Source organism: Macrobrachium nipponense, chromosome 38 (assembly GCF_015104395.2).
Source record: "Macrobrachium nipponense isolate FS-2020 chromosome 38, ASM1510439v2, whole genome shotgun sequence".
NCBI lineage: Eukaryota > Metazoa > Arthropoda > Malacostraca > Decapoda > Palaemonidae > Macrobrachium > Macrobrachium nipponense.
Window position 1 is genome coordinate 347,812 of NC_061098.1, and position 18,466 is coordinate 366,277.

Here is an 18,466-nt window from a genome sequence, read left to right on the forward strand (position 1 = left end):
TTTCCCACTTCTAAAATATGCATGAGCATTTCGGGAAGTTTGGCAGAACTCTTAGCAAGGGGTCTAGTCGTTATTTATGTTTCTATCATTGGGGAAAGAAATCCTCATTTTTAAAAGCCTCTGTTTACGACAAGAGAGAAGACCCCTCAGTTGCAAGATAGTCATTATTTTCAGTTTCTAACAAAATAGACGTCATCCTGTTTGAGCCGCGAGACACTTCGAATGAGAAACTACTTGTTCTAAACGACCAGAAATGAACTTTTAATAATCCATTTGACTTCTCTTCCACTGATTATAATTATAATTATATCGTTTTTCAATGCCACTCACTGTACATCACTGCTGAATTGAATGTGCTTTGGTCTTCACAATGAACTTTTCAGTGCAGCTCTTAAGGAAGCTTCAGACCAGATATAAAGATAAGATTTGTTTTAAAATCAGATTCTTGGTGATTCCACTTCACATAGCTTCAATAAAATATAATTACCTCTGTTTCGTGGTTTTATTGTATTCAGTTCAAGATCAAATTCAAGGGGAAGGTAATAGGTTGTGTCTTCCTAGAATTAGAAGCTGTTCCACTCTTCTATCAAGTTTAATCATTTCCATTTTTCTTTATTTTCAAGACCCTCCACTTATGGACAGACTGCCACACTTCCATCGGCTTCCACTGAAGCAAGAATCTTCCAGACCCTGGATGACACTGTGGCCAAGAAAGGAAACGAAAATTTCGTCTCAAACAAGAGGAACCAACTTCTGAGCTGAAGGACTGTCAGGGCTTCCCTATTCTACGTCTTTCATAAAACCACAGAATCATGGCAAGAACGGGCAGGTCATTCTGAATGACTCCCAGAGGCAGATGTGTCCTTTATCACTCCATGTTTGTGGTCTTCCCTGATTTATACAACTGCCAAGCAGTGGTTTTAACTAAGTTCTTTGTACTATGTCTACATGGTCCTTAGCTTCATAAGTGAATGTTTTTATCAAGAACAATGTCACCCTCTTTGTTTGATTTTGTGATGATAAGGCCTTCGGGTTGGCACAAAGAAATGACTTCATGGGCATTTCTGCCTACATTGCTCTCAAGTCTAATTGTTTTTTCTCTCTCCAAATTATTTGTTGAAGTTAATTAAAACAAGTTCAAAACCAAACTGTTTTTATGACCTAGTCTGAGCACAAATGACGTCCTCAACATCGACAGTGCAACAAAGCAGTCATTACTGTATTATGTAAAAATATCACATCCTCACACCAATGCAGAAGGCTCATCAGCAGGATGTTGAATCACTACACATACTGTGCTATTCACCCCTATCTACCCAGCACTTGCTGGGTCTTCCCGTCCTCCTCCTTCTGACGCTTCCATATTGCACACTCTTTTCATCAAGCTATTCTTTCCCATTCGTTCCACACATCCGGACCATCTTTAAAACCCTGATTCTTTATTTCTCTTACTCTACCTTTCCCGTTCTTTATTTCTTTGAAGTCAAATATACTTGATAAATAGTTTATCTGAACTGATTCAACTTTTCCTTCACTTGTAATGCCCAGCTACAATTCGCTTCCATAAAGGAGAAGTTGGCTTAACAATCCCTCCACACATTCGTCCGAAGATAAGCCTTACGCTTAGGAAGGAACTTTTCTTAAACTGCCAACTTGAAATGTGGGAATTATTTTTTATTTGACGTTCATTTTAACGTTAACTAAATTTTTGTGGTGCTTGAAATTCTTCATACGCAGCAAGTGACACTGGCAAGAGAGTTATTAGATCCATCTGGTCAGGAAATCCTTTCATAAGACTCTCCAATCCTGCTCTTCGTTCGTTCGTTTTCAAGGAGATAAGGCTGCAGATAAAAAAAATTTGGGTTAAACGTTATATACCATCAATCATTTTTACAATCATCTCCATATGGGCAAATACTACTGAAAAATATCTCACATTAGAGACTTCGTTTTCATCATGCACTGCAAATGTAAATAAGAATCTTTAGTGAAATTCTGTGAATCTGAACTAGGAACATTTCCTGCCAAAGTTGACGTCACACTCAAAGATAAAAATAACCTGAAATCGAAAGAAATTCAGGGGTCACTCATTAGTCAGTTTCTCTTTGTGTCCAGTGCTGTGCAAACGTATTTTCTTTTGAGTTATGGATTGGAGGTTTATTTTCTTCATTTGCCATCTCCTTTTTCTCGCTTCTTTTACTTTTGCCCACTCAGGTAAGAGAAAAGTCTAATATTATTGGATATTATCAATATTCATTTTGAAAATTCATTATGACAGAGTGAATTCTGTTTCTAAAGCCTTGCACCATATTAGGAGGAATATATATATATATATATATATATATATATATATATATATATATATATATATATATGTGTGTGTGTGTGTGTGTGTGTGTATATATATATATATATATATATATATATATATATATATATATAAAAATATATATATATTATATATATATATAGTATATATATATATATAGATATATTATAATATTGTGTGTGTGTGTGTATGTATATATATATATATATATATATATATATATATATATATATATATATATATATATATATATTATATATATATATATATATATATATATATGTATATATTTATATCTTAAAGGCACACGGTTGCAAATTGTTAATCTCAGCTCTTTCCGGTTGGAGACAACTCGGTTAGAGACAAGCAGTGGATTCCTCAAAGATGCTGAAATGAAAAACAGTCAGGAATGATGACCAATGCACTTTGAGGTCGATGGCGCCTCGAAGATCACAGGCTTCGAGCATGGGGCACCCGTGTTTGCTGGGTGAAACATAGGGCGTGTCTGTGTGTTCGTAACGAATGGTATATGACTTGTTAAGGGGAATAAGTTCTTAGAGGGAGACTCACTGATTGCTTGTGACAGAGTGTGGAACATGCCTGGAAGAGGTGTTGCGAGGTGTTGCAGACCAATCGAATAAGGTAACGTAAGAAAGAACTTTGAAAAAGTTAACCTTTGAAGTAATAATCATTATTGGTTCTGGAGAAAGAGAAGTGTGGTGCGGTACACATTCTTTTTTTTTTTTTATTAACTTTCATGGTTAAAGTAGTGTTATAATTGTGGTCTCTTTATTTCAGATGGGTTCAAAGTCACCATATAGAAAAATGGATTCTCTAAGACTTTTATTGACTTATTAAAATGTTATGGTTAGTCGGACATAATGAGATAAGTGGGGGTACTTAAATATGATTATGAGAGGAAATGATAGTTTAAGGTTTTTTTGAGTCAGAGTTAATTCATTTTATTCCATTTTATTAATTGATTTTATTCATTTTTAATGTTAGTTACTTTGGGAAATAACAAGTATATTTTTGTAACTACGGGAATCTATTTGCCTAGCTTGCATTTTCAGCCAATTACCCAGAAGATTCTGAAACAGAACAAGGGTAGGTGCAGTTGCCTGTTAGCAGTTTGTTTAATTTTGTTTAAACGAATGTCATTTGATCTTAAAACCCATTTTAGACACACACACATATTATATATATATATATATATATATATATATTATATATATATATATATATATATATATATATATATATATATATATCTAACAAGGTCAAACGACACTCATTTAAACAAATGAAAAAAAAAACATCTAACTGGTAACGTGGCCTACCTTTTTCCTGTTGAAGGCCATCTCTGAAGTTGGCTGAAAAACAAAGTTTCGAACTAGGCTGATATAAACTCTTGCTGTTACAAAAATATACTTTCTATTTCCCAAAATTAACATGAAAATGGAATAAAATGAATTAAGCATTACCCAAAAAGAAACGTTAAACTATCATATCCCTCTCAAAATCATATTTAAGTAAGCACTCCCTTTTCCCCTAAGTGTCCAAAAATTCATAGTTTATCAATAGTCAAAATTAGTCTAGAGAAAACCCATAAAGTGACTTTAAATCCATCTGAAATAAAGAGAACATCATTATCTCACCATAAAACATTAAAGATCATCAATAAAGAATGTGTGCCGCACCTCACTTCCCTTTCTCTAAAACTTAAGTAATTTTCACTATAAATATTAACTTTTTCAAAGTTCACTTTACCTTGCAGCAAACTTCTAGCGCCTCTTCTGTGGCGTGTTCCACAATATCAATCAAATTCAGTGAGTCCCCCTTTGATTCTCTTACAATAGATTATATGTCATTTTCTGTGCATTACGAACATACACTCACCAATTGACGAACAGATGTATGCACGTTACATGGAACTCGTGATCTTTGGAATGTGTCACTGACCCCAATTATGTGCCGGTAAGCTTTCCTGTTTGTTTTTGTCAGTATCTTCAAGGAATCCAGCATTTTGCATCTGGCAAGAACTAAGGTTATCAACCATATTATTTAATATTAAATGTTGCTACTAGTGCCTTTACTATGGCTCAGCCACCTCTGTCTTTTGTGCACCCCTGTTGCACACTACATTGGTTACTAGTATATACTAGTTCATAATGTTTGCAAGATAGTTCCTACAACGCATATTTCAACCATCATTATATCTACATAACAGCAACCACTGGAACTATGTAGCGTTGGTCGAACAACAATCCATCCTCTAGCGGTGGAAGCGTAACCGTCTCCTGTGTAGGCGGACCGTTCTTTAACCGCCTTGTGGTCCCATGTAAGTGTTTCACGAACACCTTTGTCGAATAATTGTAGATCCTGGAGGAGCATGTGAACCATCTCGAAACGACTCTCTATGTGCCATTATTAAGAGTCTGCGACCCCTGTAGGTGTATCCTAACACCCTCGTTGCTGAACTGTAGAGTCGACGTCTTCCTTTGAAGGAATCGTGACCGCCACCTCGTTGCTGTCATTACAAAATGTATAAGGCGAAAAAAAATAATTCCGCGCTTTTCCATTGGAAAATGTAGTATGTATCGTCACGCTATTTGCTGCCACAACATATCAACCTCAACCTCCCTATTTGACCCCTTAAATTCTTCCCCATGGAATGTCATCATCGACATTCCTGGAAATGGTGTAAACCTCTGAGTAATCAACTCCAAAAGAAAATATCAACAATCGGTCTCATCACAGCATTGTCAGCACTAAGCCACCTGTGTATAATAATAATAATAATAATAATAATAATAATAATAATAATAATAATAATAATAATATTAATAATAATAATAATAATAATAATATCCTTTATTTCAGCTCAGGGCCATATACATGGAATATACAAAATACTTTCAGTAACATACACAATCTAGATGCATGAGACATGATAAAAAATGAATAATCGGTACTTATCTACAAAATAGTTGAGGTAGCATAAAAGATAGTAATCATAATACTGGTAATAACAGTATTAAAATTGGCGAGAAAAAAAAAATGCATTGAGAGTTACAATAGTTAGTGCACAGATTATATAACTTAAATTTCAAGTAGAGATCTTAGGTGGTTACAGTATTCAGGTCCAGAGGACTAAATACGAAAATTGAATGTAAAAAAACTTTAGCTTGATAGTAATCACAGTAATAATGAAAAAGTAAAATATCAGTAATAAATATAATAATGACACAATCTGCAGATTACTTCTTGCCAATACAGAGAATAAGTCTGTTAGGGGACAAAGGCCTCATTTTCCCATCTTTCCCACAATTTAGATCTTCTTGCTTCACTCCTTAGGATGGTTTGTATGAGCAAGTTGCTGCTGTTTCTCACTTGGGTTACCAGACTGGACATTGTTCGCCTTACAATGATTTTTAAATTGTCCAGGTGGTTTTCTATGAACATCTGTGTGGCGGAGTGGTAGCGGGGAGTGTTTGTGAGGCGTCTCAGAATGTCACTGTGCACAACAGTGATATGTCTCATGGTCTCTCAGGTATAATTCGTCCAGAGGGACTACCCATATATACTGTAGCAATACGAGCGGAAGAGCAGCAGTTTCACATCTCGGTGACAGAAGGCAAACCTCTTTGCAATCATGTTGCCAGTTGCAAATAATTTACGACGCACTATGGACTTGTCTAGTCAGACTCGTAAACTCAGAAATCATCATTCTTTCAAATGGCCCAAAAATTATTTATTAAATCCTCGATGGGAATCGTCAAAAAGTCCTTACTAATACTATAGAACCACAACATTCCTCAAAATTTATCATCAGGACATCCTCGTTGTCACCTCAAGGGTACCCAAAAAATTATCCTCGAAAACGTCTATTAAAAAAACCACCAATTATAATATATCCCGCACATGCTAAATCTCCTAAGCCATTTGACCATCGATGTACCTCAAAGTAAACCATTTATGATACTGCCACATGTATATTAAACCCCAATAATCACCTAGTCGTTATATAAACCACATAAAAAAACCACAATTCAAGAATTATACATAACAATTATATAACCTCACAAAATATAACACCTTTATAGGGCCCCATTAAACCACAGTTCACTAGTGCCACCCTCCAAGAGCCATAACACCGAAAGAACCAGAATCACCACCTCTTTTGGCTCGTAAAATCACATCACCACCAAAAATCATCATCATCACGAACCTCTTATAATATTTCTCAACTTAACAGTAATTTCCCATATTTTTTCACCCCGTTTTTCATCATGAAATAATTACTTCCGGTTTTTACGCCAAATCGCCGCAGTTTGCACATAATAAGAAAAATAGCAAAAGAATGAAAAGAAAAAAAAACGTTACATTACACTGATTGATCACATTTCGTCATCAATTTGCAAAATCTGAAAGAAAAAAAATGCAACTGCGCGATGTTATTATTGGTTACCACTACCAACCTTTTTCAGTTTAGATATGTGAGTTAATTTCGACCGACCTGTCTTTTCATCTACGACTACAAATCTGTTTCCTGTCTTTTCCTCAATAACTCTAAAAGGACCCTCAAATTTCGGATCTAATTTGTAATTTAGTTCATTAATCACATTGATTTAAAAAAATGCATTGTCTCCAACAGCAATTCTTACATCTAATGATTTCTCGTTGCTTCTTTCCACCATTTCTCGGGTCGTAGCCTCGAGATTCCGGCTGAGACAAGCATGTCTCTCCTTTGCTGTGGAAATTAATGCTTCGATTGTATCTTCTCAATGATGAGGTATAGTTAACAGATCAAATGTGCCTCGTGCTTGGCAACCAAACAATGCTTCAAATGGAGACAATTTAATGGAATCCCTGACCATAGTGTTGATGTTATGTCTAACAACATCTATATATCTGTCCCAGTTTTTATCATTTCCTCCTACAGTCTTCCTCAGAGCTTCGAGCACTTTCCTGTTTGCTCGTTCACATAATCCATTAGATTCAGGTCTGTATGGAATAATTGTTATTTCCTGTACCCCCATGACTTCTGCCAAACATTCGAAAGTCTTGTTCACGAACTCTCTGCCATTGTCGGTCAATAAAACCTCAGGTGAGCCATATCTGCAAATGATACCATTGAAAAATGCTATAGCTACTTCATCGTCTGCTTTATGCATAAGTGGAAAAATTTCTACTATCCTCGTTAGTTCATCTATTATTACCAACAGGTACTTATTTGCATACCTAGATTCACAAAAATTTCTTAGGATATCCATATGTATTCTCTGGAAAGGTCTACTTGGTATCGGATATGACCCTAATTTGCAGGAAGTTATCCTTGCGGGCATGCAAGCATTGCATACTGTACAGTTTTTCAAAAGATTTTCCACATCTTTCCACATATTTATCCTATTATATTTAGCAAGCACCTCATTATACGTTTTTTGTATCCCCAAGTGTGGACTACCGAACCTGCAATATACTATATCCAAAGCCACTGGAATTAGGACTTTCGGAATTATAATCTGTGTCGTCGTGTCTTCTTTACTTTCACTAGTTCTTAAATTATATTTAATTTTCCTCACCAACAGATTACCTTCTAATTCTAAACCTGAAAAAGGTAACTTATAACCTTTCCTGACTGATTCCCCTCTGAGAAATGCTTTTGCATCTGCCAAAATTTCATCCTCGTTCAGCCTTTGCTCTATGAGACCCATTTCCCATTGTATAGAATCACTAATAACTAGCGCAACTTGAAATCCTTCCGTATCATAAAAATTTCTACTAAGGGCATCCGTGACTATATTTAATTTGCCTTCTATATATTTGAGCTTTGCATCGAAGTCCTTAATAGTTAAGAACCATCGAGCTCTTTTAGGTGACAAATCAGGTTTATTACAAAGATCCAATGATGGCTTGTGGTCTGTAAGGACTTCTATTTTATTCCCCATTAGTAGCATTTTAAAATGACCCAAACTTAATACTAATGCAAATGCTTCTTTATCTACGGTAGCCATTAATCTTTAATTGCTGCCCTTTGTCCTAAATTCTCTGCTATAAAAAGCAATGGGATTGAACCTCCCATCAAATATTTGCATAAGGCAAGCACCTATACCCTCCTGACTGGCATCAGTCTCTAATGTGAATGGTTTGCTGAAATCTGGAAATTTCAGAACTGGGGGATTCATTAACGCATATTTAAGTTTTTGAAAACTTACTTCTTGCGGTTTTCCCCAATGAAATTGAATGTCTTCCCGCAATACATCTGTTAGAGGAACTGCTGTGTTAGAAAATCCATTCGCAAACCTGCGAAAAAATCTGGTCATTCCTAGGAATGACTTAATTTCTTTCTTTGATTTCGGGATAAGAAAATCTGCTATTGCTTTGACATTATCGTCGTTTACTCTAACCACTTCCTTAGATATGACATGACCTCAATATGTGATTTGCTTTTTCACAAAGGAACATTTAGCTAGCTTAATTTTCAATCCTGCTAACTAAGTCTCCTAAGTATTTCCTTAAGCACTTCTAGGTGTTGCACGATCGAGTCTGTTGCAATTAAGATATCATCCACGTACACAAAAGACATTTTTACCCAATAACCCGCTCAAAACTGTTTACCAACCTTGTATAGGTTATCGAACTACCTGATAAACCAAACGGCATCCGCATAAATTCATAGTGTCCCTTGGGCACTGAAAAGGCAGTATATTCCTTACTATTTTCACTAGGAGGGACCTGTAAAAAACCCTGCGCTAAAACAATTAAGCTATAAATATTATGTCCCCCAATTTCTACAAAAAGATCTGGTATGCATGCAACTGGGTAAGGGTCAGGAATTGTCTTTTCATTCAAACGTCTAAAATCGACGCATACTCGGACAGAGCCGTTCTTCTTAGGCACTGCTAACAGAGGACAGTTGTATGGAGACGTACTAGGTCTAATGATATCTTCCTCTTCCCATTTACTGACCTCTTTTTCTACCTGTTCTCTGATTTTGGAAGGTATGCGGTATGCAATAATAAAAATGGGTTTTGTACCTTCCTCTAAGTTTGCCTTATGTTCTAACACATTACTCAGTCCCAGTTTATCCCCTCGTAAAGCTACCACGTCCCCAAATTCTGCCAAAAGCTCGCTTACCGCTTCTATATGCTCTTTATAATCTGCATTAGCTAAATGTTCTCTAAATATTTTCTTTCTTGATTGCATTTCTGCCTCTGAAAACTCAGTTTTACCCTCTACAATAGCCACTGAACCACTGTCATTACTCCAATCTTGGAGATCTACCACATATGTATTCTTTTGGCATTTCTTAACTGTATAATTGTAAGTGATTACATAATAAAAATATGGAATGTTATTCCATATATATAAAAGACTAAAACTAAATAGGTCAACCAGATTGCTTGCAGGAATGTGATCAGACCAGAGACGATAAAGATGACGTAAAGTAGGCTAAGTTGACATGCCGTCACCTGTAGTCATTCATTTGTTTATAGACTTTAGTCCAAGCTTCCTGCTTGAGACAAACACCGTGACCTATAGCTCAAGCGGCCTACGTGATTAGTAACTATGTCATCTGATTGTATGTTCGTATGTTCGAACTACTGTCTGCTTCCTTTATGATTTGTAACCAAGATGGTAGTCAGAATAGAGTTAGCCATCATCATTGGCAGACCTGTACCTCTTTACCTAAGCTTTATCATGTAGAACAGAACAGAACAGAATTAGCCATCACCAGGGCAGAATAGATCAAGCCATCGTCATTAGAAGACCTGTACAATCCTACCTGATCTTCACCATGTAATCTCAGAGAATATAAGTATTTTTATACTTCGTGTTTTCTACTAGAACCTCACTTCAGAAAGATATCATCATGAGTTTAACACATCGTCGTCATAACCAAAGAAGATAATACCGACTTCGTAAGTGATCTACAAACCCCAAGACACTCCAATGAGTATGGATGTGCATAACCAACCGACTTAGCATAAGATTATCGCAAGTCTAACATTACCTCATAGGGCGCCTTATTATACAAGGCAACAGCCCTAATATTGGTGGCAGATTACTAAAGAACTCTACAACGTCTTCCGAAGAAAAACCCCAGAATAATGAATAATGTATCATCAGAAGTCAACGACGACGAAAGCAACAGATTCTTCAAGCAACTCAGTATCATCGTTTAGTGAGCAATTTCAGTAGTGAATAACTTCAAGAAACAAACAAAACCCGACGTGTCTTTTTTCCTACGGCAACGCAAGCTTCGTCTCTCATTAGAATCATTCAAGAAAACATCGTTATTGAGCGTTTCCGGCACTTCAAGAAACAAACCGAATGCATCTTCAGCGTCGGATCGTCAAGGACTCGAATCATCCAAACAACGCGCACGGGGGAAACTCAAGCCAAACCAGTTCATCCGCTAAAGAGAAGGAGGGCCAAGGCCGTGTGTCGTTATCGGAACACCGTGACTTCCCACAAAATCAAGCTAAGTACAACCTTTTTATTCATTTGGAGTAACTTTGAGTGTTTCCTTTGCAGGTCGAATTTCGTTATTCCTGTGGCTGAAGTTACGAGACATTCTTAATCTTACCTTTTTACAGAAATTATCTACATCATTGAGATTTCGCTACTGCGAGTTTTTATCTTTGAGTTTCTGTTTCCAGAAGTTCTACTGAAATATCATAATCATATACTGTGTTAATTTTATCATTTTGGGTGATTATTAATCCTTTACGTAACAAATCATATTAAACAGTGAATATGTTTTATGCAGTAGACGTCTGTATTTATACAGATGCATGGATATGGTCGTTAGGCACCGTAGTGATAAGAAAACACACAAAAACTAGTGGAACACCCGTACAAATCTAGATAAATTAGAGCTAACACTATTTCGGGTCATGACAATAAATGCTCCTTTGCAAAGTCCCGATCGCAGTTTCAGCTTTTGTTTAGTTATGATAAAAATCGAATCCCTATGACTCAACTTAACTTTAAAAATACGGCTGGATTGCAAGGAATAACATGTCTATAAAAAACTTTCATTAGGCTAAATGCGCTGACCAGGACCCCTCACTATTTCAAATTTTAGCAAAGAATGAAGTAAACAACAGCAAGTACAAACAGTTAATATTGAATGCAGTAGAATAGTAATCGCTCAATTCCTAATAGTTCGTCATTCATACGTTCGTTGCTTTATACGTAACCAACAACAGAATGCTAAAAACACACAATACGTTGCCGATGGTAATAAAGAGAAGAATCCTAATTATTATCAAAAGAAATAGGTAAACAGTAGCCCTAAATATCAGAAACAAACAATCGTGCTTAAGCAAACTTGGTCACTGTGTCATCTAGTCAGACGGTCAGGGTCAGTTAAATCTGCTGAGTGTTCAAAGCAAAGCACATTCCACATAAGCGACTTCAGCGGATAGGAAAAACGATGTTGGATCATTTATGCCATACCTTTTTTTTATGCCAATACCTTTTTAATTTAAAAAGGAATTTTCCTATGCATCACACGACCGTATCAAGTAATCAGAGCAGGTTGTCTTTTTTTTAATACAATAAGTTATTATAAGTAGTGGTGGATTAAGCCCGACTGTACGCGCCGTAAAAATTAGAATATCTGTTTTATTCCTTTAGTACACATAATATCCTGTATTTACGGACTCACTGTCTGTTGTTCGAACTTCCCTAATGAGAAGTCCGGATAAGCGAGCGCTTACAGATACCTCTATAGTTATAAAAAACATTGATCTGTATCTAGTGTAATTGTAAGATATCCATCTAGGGGTATACAAAACATTATTTTACCTCCTGCAAAATAAGGTGTGTTTATCAAAGGAAAATTCTATAAACCTTCAAACATATTAAAATCCGTTTTGAACGAAAAAAACAAACAAAAAAAGAGACAGTTAATCAAATAATAACTTATATAGAGGAACTATACATTTGTCTCATAAATCGTAACATTGTTCAAATGACCCAACAGAATTCTCCCACAACTGCAGTCGCAGATTGCACGCAAAATCTCGAGACGCATGCACCCTCGAATGTCTTAGTGCGTGTAAAAAGACTTTGCTGGGAAATGAAATTTTAATCCTTCCCGACACTCTGAAATATAACGATTTCCACGAACAAAGCCCTAGACACGGTTGACTTGCAGCAACAAGTTAATCTAGTAATCCACAAAACCTATACATATAAATATCGCATTTTTTTATTGTTGCTAATTTTTAATCACGCTCAATCAGTCATAGATGAATCTCTCTTATACTCTAAAGTAATATCCGTAAAGTCATTCAAGCAGAGGTGATTCAGCAGAATTTTGTTTTTCTTTTATCTGAATACCAGGAAGTTTCTCCACTAGCGAGTGATCTCTGGGAGAAAAACGGATGTCATTGAAAACAAAATACAGTCTAAGGACAAACATCAAGCTATATACGTACCTTCGTATAGACTCCCAGTGAAATTTCAAAATAGAGATAAATGACGAAGTTGAAAAATGTTAGTAATAGGAGTCATTAGGAAATCAAATAAGCCCATATAATTTTTCCCTCAAACGTCATGCCATAAAAGATCGGACTTGGCGTATCTGCGTAGATTTCTGTCGCTTAAACAAGGAAACGACTCCCGATAGTTCCCAGTGCCATGTACCGACGACATCTTATCTCTGTTAGGTTAGAATAAATTTTTCACCAGCTTGGGCTTACTTAAAGGCTTTTACCAGATGCCATTACCTAAGTGATTGTACCTCATACACCGTTTTCAGCACACTCAGGAATTATTTCATTTCAATTTTTTACGTATGCCTCCGGATTATGTTGCGCCCCAATTACATTATAGTGTTTGGAGACTTTTAGGGGATACCCAACATGCTTATATGGTTGGTCTTGTAATCTTTTGTAATACCTTAGAAGTACATTCACATAAACTAGAGGTAGTGCTACAGAGACAAAGACAAATAATCTCAGAGTAAAATATCTAAATGTGAGTTTTTAAAAACCGAACATGTTTATTTACGTTTTATGTGTCTAGTCAAGGTCTTAAGTAGTCCATGGTAAGGTGTCGGCTATTCATAACTTCCGGTACCTATTATCATAAAAAGGGGATACAGCACTTTTGCGCTGTAGTGGGTATTACAATCGTATGTAAATATGTAACTCTTCAATCATAGCAGCTCCTTTAACAGATCTTACGAAGTAGAGCGTAGATTTATTATGGTCTGAAAAGCATCAACAGACGTTCGATATCTTAAAAGCGGAATAATGCAGCTCACCTAACTTAAAAGTCCCTGATTTAAATAAGGAACTTTTTTTTTTATTGCAACAGACGCCTCAGACCAAGGAGTAAGAGGGGTACTACTTCAGCAATATGATAAACAGTTCTTCCCTATAGCTTTTTATTCAGTAAACTAAAGCCCTCTGAAAGTAAATCTGCAGTAATAGGCAAGGAAGGGCTAGGTATCGTTAACTCACTAGTACATTTTAATTTCATAATCTATGGCTATCCTGATAAAGTCCTTACTGAACATAAGTCCTTTATCGAGTTTTTTCAAAAGGGCTTTAATTACAGCTCAAAGGAACTCGGAAGGCAAATGATCATTCAGGTCTTTGGAGCCAAGATAAGATATCTACCTGCAAAAGCAATTATCATAGCTGATGCATTGTCCCGCAATCCCGCACCATACTGCAAAGAACCATTAATTGGACTAAAAGATATAGAAACATCCGTGCCTATTGTTAAAACCGTATCTAACAAGAAAATTCATTAGCCAGAGATCGCAAGCATGAATACTGGGTCGGAGCGCAGAACTGTTACAAAGTGAACAGCAAGATGTCAACAGCAAATAAGCAAAACAATAAACACTCGAACGGAAACCGGGTCAGCAATAAGCAAAACAATAAACACTTCGAACAGAAACCCTAAAGCAAAAGTATATTTAAAGTATGTGTATCAGAATAATGTAATCAAATGTAATATTATATGTAGGTCCGTGACGAGGAAAACCCGAAGAACACAGCAGGTGACTAACGACCAGGTAGTAGTAATAAATCTCTTTCATACAATCGTCCTAACTGGTTGCACTCCGTCATCCAGGGTTCTCTATTATGTCACAGAAAGCCAAATCACTGTTTTACTGGCCTACAATGCTTACAGATATAAAAAAGCACATAACTAATTGTAACACGTGTCATGAAAAACATGGGATACACTAAGACACCTGTCAGTTTAAGAGCCTATCCTGGTGCCAAATCAATCCTTGAAAGAATATACGTAGAATTATTAACAAAGTTACGAGTCTGACAGAGCAAAATAAACACATTCTTAGTGTTAATAGTTCCCCTTGACAAGTTATATAGAATTAATAGCACTAAAAACAAACACCGCAATGATAGTGCGCTAGGAATATCTATGAGTGCTAAATCAGTAAACATGAATTCAACACATAATAATCTGTGACTCGGGTGGTGTAAATCAATAATAATCTCCTACTCGTTGTGTGAATTCCTTTCCATTAAGAAAACTAATACTATATTTTATCACCCTGAGTCAAACGGTTTGGTAGAATAAGAAATAAATAAGAAAGTGTCAATGTCTTACGAGTTACAATTCGTGATACTGGATCCGAACTGGATTATAGCGGTTCTCGCGGATTTAAATACCTTTATCATTCATATCTTGTATCTATAGAAATGATACCGCAAGTAGCCTTATACGGTATGCCGCTAGGACACTCTTCCACATATTCAAGCCAACCCCATTAATTTATCAAATTTAAAAAAATAAATAAATAAATAAATAAATAAAATAAATAAATAAAATAAAATAAATATGGATACAAGCGGAGCCAATATAATACACTCCGTAAGAAGTCGGAAGGGTTACAAATTATAACAAAAAAGGAATCACGACAAAATCAATAAGCAAAATGTAACCATAGGTTAATTAAATATCCAAATATATATGCGTAAGATTTGAACTCTAACTTAACGCTTTATAATGACAAATAAGCTAAAAGTTCAAACACATATCAAAACCTAACTGACATATTTTGTCTGTCCGGTGATTATATTTGTGTCAATAAAAAAAAAAAATAAATAGATAAATAAAATAAAATAAAATAGATTTTAAAGTCAGGAAGTCTAGAAGTGAAAATGTATTTCTATTGCAAATAAACTATACAGGGCAAATAATAATATATATTAAAATTTGTATGGAACCCTTTTCATTAGTTTGAATAAGGAAATATCGTTTATAATTTACATTTATTACACAATCATGCAGATTTCCAACATGAAACTAATATATTGTTCAATTTTGGTACAGTTTTTTTTTTTTTTTAGACATTTTTCTCATGTGGATGGAGTATTAAAAAAAAAATCATTTGAAAATACTAAAGTCGTCTCTTTTACAGCAAGTAATGTAACTCTTAAGCTGGTGACGACGTCATCAGTCTAGAAGGAGCCTGTCGCGTTTGCTGATTCAACATTGTTCCTTTTAACCTCAATAAACCGCTTGAAAAGCAGGTTGGCTGGAGAGAGGAATGCTTAGCTCATGAACTTCACATGTGGTTCACAGGTCATGATGACATACATAGCCATAACCTATTCTTATCCGCATTGCAATGCAAGCTTGGTTAAGGAATTGCAATCGTTTTAAAATGAATAAAAAAAATAAGCAAATAGAATTTCTATAACAACAAAATGAATTAATTTTTTCTGAACCTCATAGACAATTAGAGTCAATAATTCAGCTTATGACATTGGTAAATGGACATTTAGAAGTATCAAGTCATGTATATGAAAAATTTACTTGCAACATTAGCCTATTACAATTCAAGTAAATCACATTCATGGGAAAATGTCCCATTTTCTTGAAAAAAACCAAAGTTTATATAGAAATTAGTTACATAGTGGGTTCTTTCATAGCATCTCTTGCCTATAAATTAACCTCAGAGGATGCGCACGAGAAATTTGAATATGAAACTTTTGTTAGGGGCACATAGGATTGGATTTTATCACAGCTTAATTTCAGTTAGCATAGAGAAATACAGAATCATGATTAATATTCTCTTTTGAACTCTTATGTTTGCCTATCAATCTTACAAATAGCTCCGTTTTCCACTTCTTTGTCTAGTAACTTACTACCAGTAATATCGAATTTTCTTTGGGATTCGTATTGATATCTGTTTATTTTTTATAATTATGGATATTTTTACAGTCATCAGAGACCTGGATAGGTTCACTTACTGTTATAATGCCATGGATAAAAAAGTTTGTACAGCTGACTCTTTTGAATTCCATAAAATATCAGCGAATTCATGTGGGTTAAGTCTGGTTCTAAATGGCTTTTCTCCCTCCGGTATTTGATGTTGTCTGAAATTAGTTTGCCCTTGTGACAAGTATAATTTCACTTGCAGGCTGATTAGTGGAACCTGGTTACAGTATCCTGCAGTACGAGAGCTTCACATCGCAACTTCAAAAAATCGTTCATCGCTGCGGACGACTGCAGTCAAGTAACAACCACCTACAATGGGAAAGGAATAAGCACCATCATAAGTGAACAAGCTTATTTCATGGACTTCTTCGACCGACACCCGAATCCTGTCGTTAATCTCGTTTTAATGCGGAATGCTCCGGCGGCTGTCAGAAATCGACTACAAAAGGGACATACTTCCAACAATTACGACCAGAAGGATATTCAACTCTACGTTGCTGAAGGAACACGTGCTGGGGATGATTTTATTCATCGTGAACGTATTCGTGTGGCTTAGGATGCAGAGAACAAGTATGAAGCCGAAATAGAACGTTGGACCCCGCCAGGCAATTTTCCCCTTGTTTTAACCATTTGGAATTGGCCATTTCATTTGGCTATAGGCGGTTGTCTGGAACTGTGTAATGGACGAAAAGTTGTTCGAACGCTAGTTATATGTGTAGTAGTATAACCTCGGTCATGTATCCTATATATAAAGTATCATGTATCCTATATATAAATGTATCAAATGAGAAATAAACAGAGTCGAAATATATCTTTGCGTGTACGCACTAGGAATCTAGTGATAAATGATCATAAATAACAGAGTCGAAATCTAATCTTTGCGTGTACGCACTAGGAATCTATTTAAAGTGCACATATATTAATCATAATTATATGAATCCATATACATATGTATAAATAAATCAGGTAGCCTATAAATCAATCTGTTACCTTTTATCTTACCAATAACTGCAGATATATAACAGTTATCATAAAAATCAACGAATCAATCAGAATAAACATTAATAATTTTTATCAATTCATATATGAAATTTTTATAAGTTAAAATATGATTTTTACCATGTTAATCTTTATTCTATGCAATTATCAGAGTACATTAGTATTTTCTGTAGCATATGTATCTTAAAGAGATGAAGTGAAAAACTGTATCAGTATATATCACGTGATGACTATTATTTACGAATACCTTCATATGCATATTATGTTTTATATCTTATTACTTGAATCTGTATTTGTGTACACCATGAATTTTTTTTTACTTATAAGTATTTTCTATATATCTATATATATATTCACATAGTGTCTGTATCACACTCCTATAAGTCAAATGCAAGTCAAGCTTGAGTAATATTCAGTGGTTGGTTTTTGCAGCTGACCGAGCTTTTATGTAAGTGATTACATAATAAAAATATGGAATGTTATTCCATATATATAAAAGACTAAAACTAAAGAGGTCAACCAGATTGCTTGCAGGAATGTGATCAGACCAGAGACGATAAAGATGACGTAAGCTAAGTTGACATGCCGTCACCTGTAGTCATTCATTTGTTTATAAACTTTAGTCCAAGCTTCCTGCTTGAGACAAACACCGTGACTATAGCTCAAGCGGCCTAAGTGATTAGTAACTATGTCAGTCTGAATTGTATGTTCGTATGTTTCAAGCTATCTGTCCATGCTTCCCTTTAATGATTTGTAAACCCAGATGGTAGTCAGATAATAGAGTTAGCCCATTCATCATTGGCAGAACCTGTACCTCTTTACCTAAGCTTTCATCATGTAGATTAACAGAACAGAACAGAATTAGACCATCATCATTGGCAGAAATATGATCCAAGCCTATCGTCATTAGAA

General features: G+C 35.4%; 3 protein-coding genes across 5 annotated transcripts in view; 2 read left to right on the plus strand and 1 right to left on the minus strand.

The window, feature by feature from the left end:
• The window catches only part of LOC135209542 (uncharacterized), a 3,212-nt gene extending 2,115 nt beyond the window's left edge, over positions 1 to 1,097 (plus strand). Inside the window, exon 4 of the mRNA XM_064242191.1 lies at positions 624 to 1,097. Within this exon, the coding sequence (XP_064098261.1) occupies positions 624 to 671 (48 nt within the window). The 3' untranslated portion in view covers positions 672 to 1,097. The remainder of the gene's footprint in view (positions 1 to 623) is intronic.
• LOC135209543 (uncharacterized) overlaps positions 1 to 18,466 on the minus strand; it is a 189,542-nt gene that overhangs the window by 112,448 nt on the left and 58,628 nt on the right. The window lies entirely within an intron of this gene.
• The window catches only part of LOC135209540 (uncharacterized), a gene marked incomplete at its 5' end in the record, with an annotated part of 38,641 nt that overhangs the window by 15,568 nt on the left and 4,607 nt on the right, over positions 1 to 18,466 (plus strand).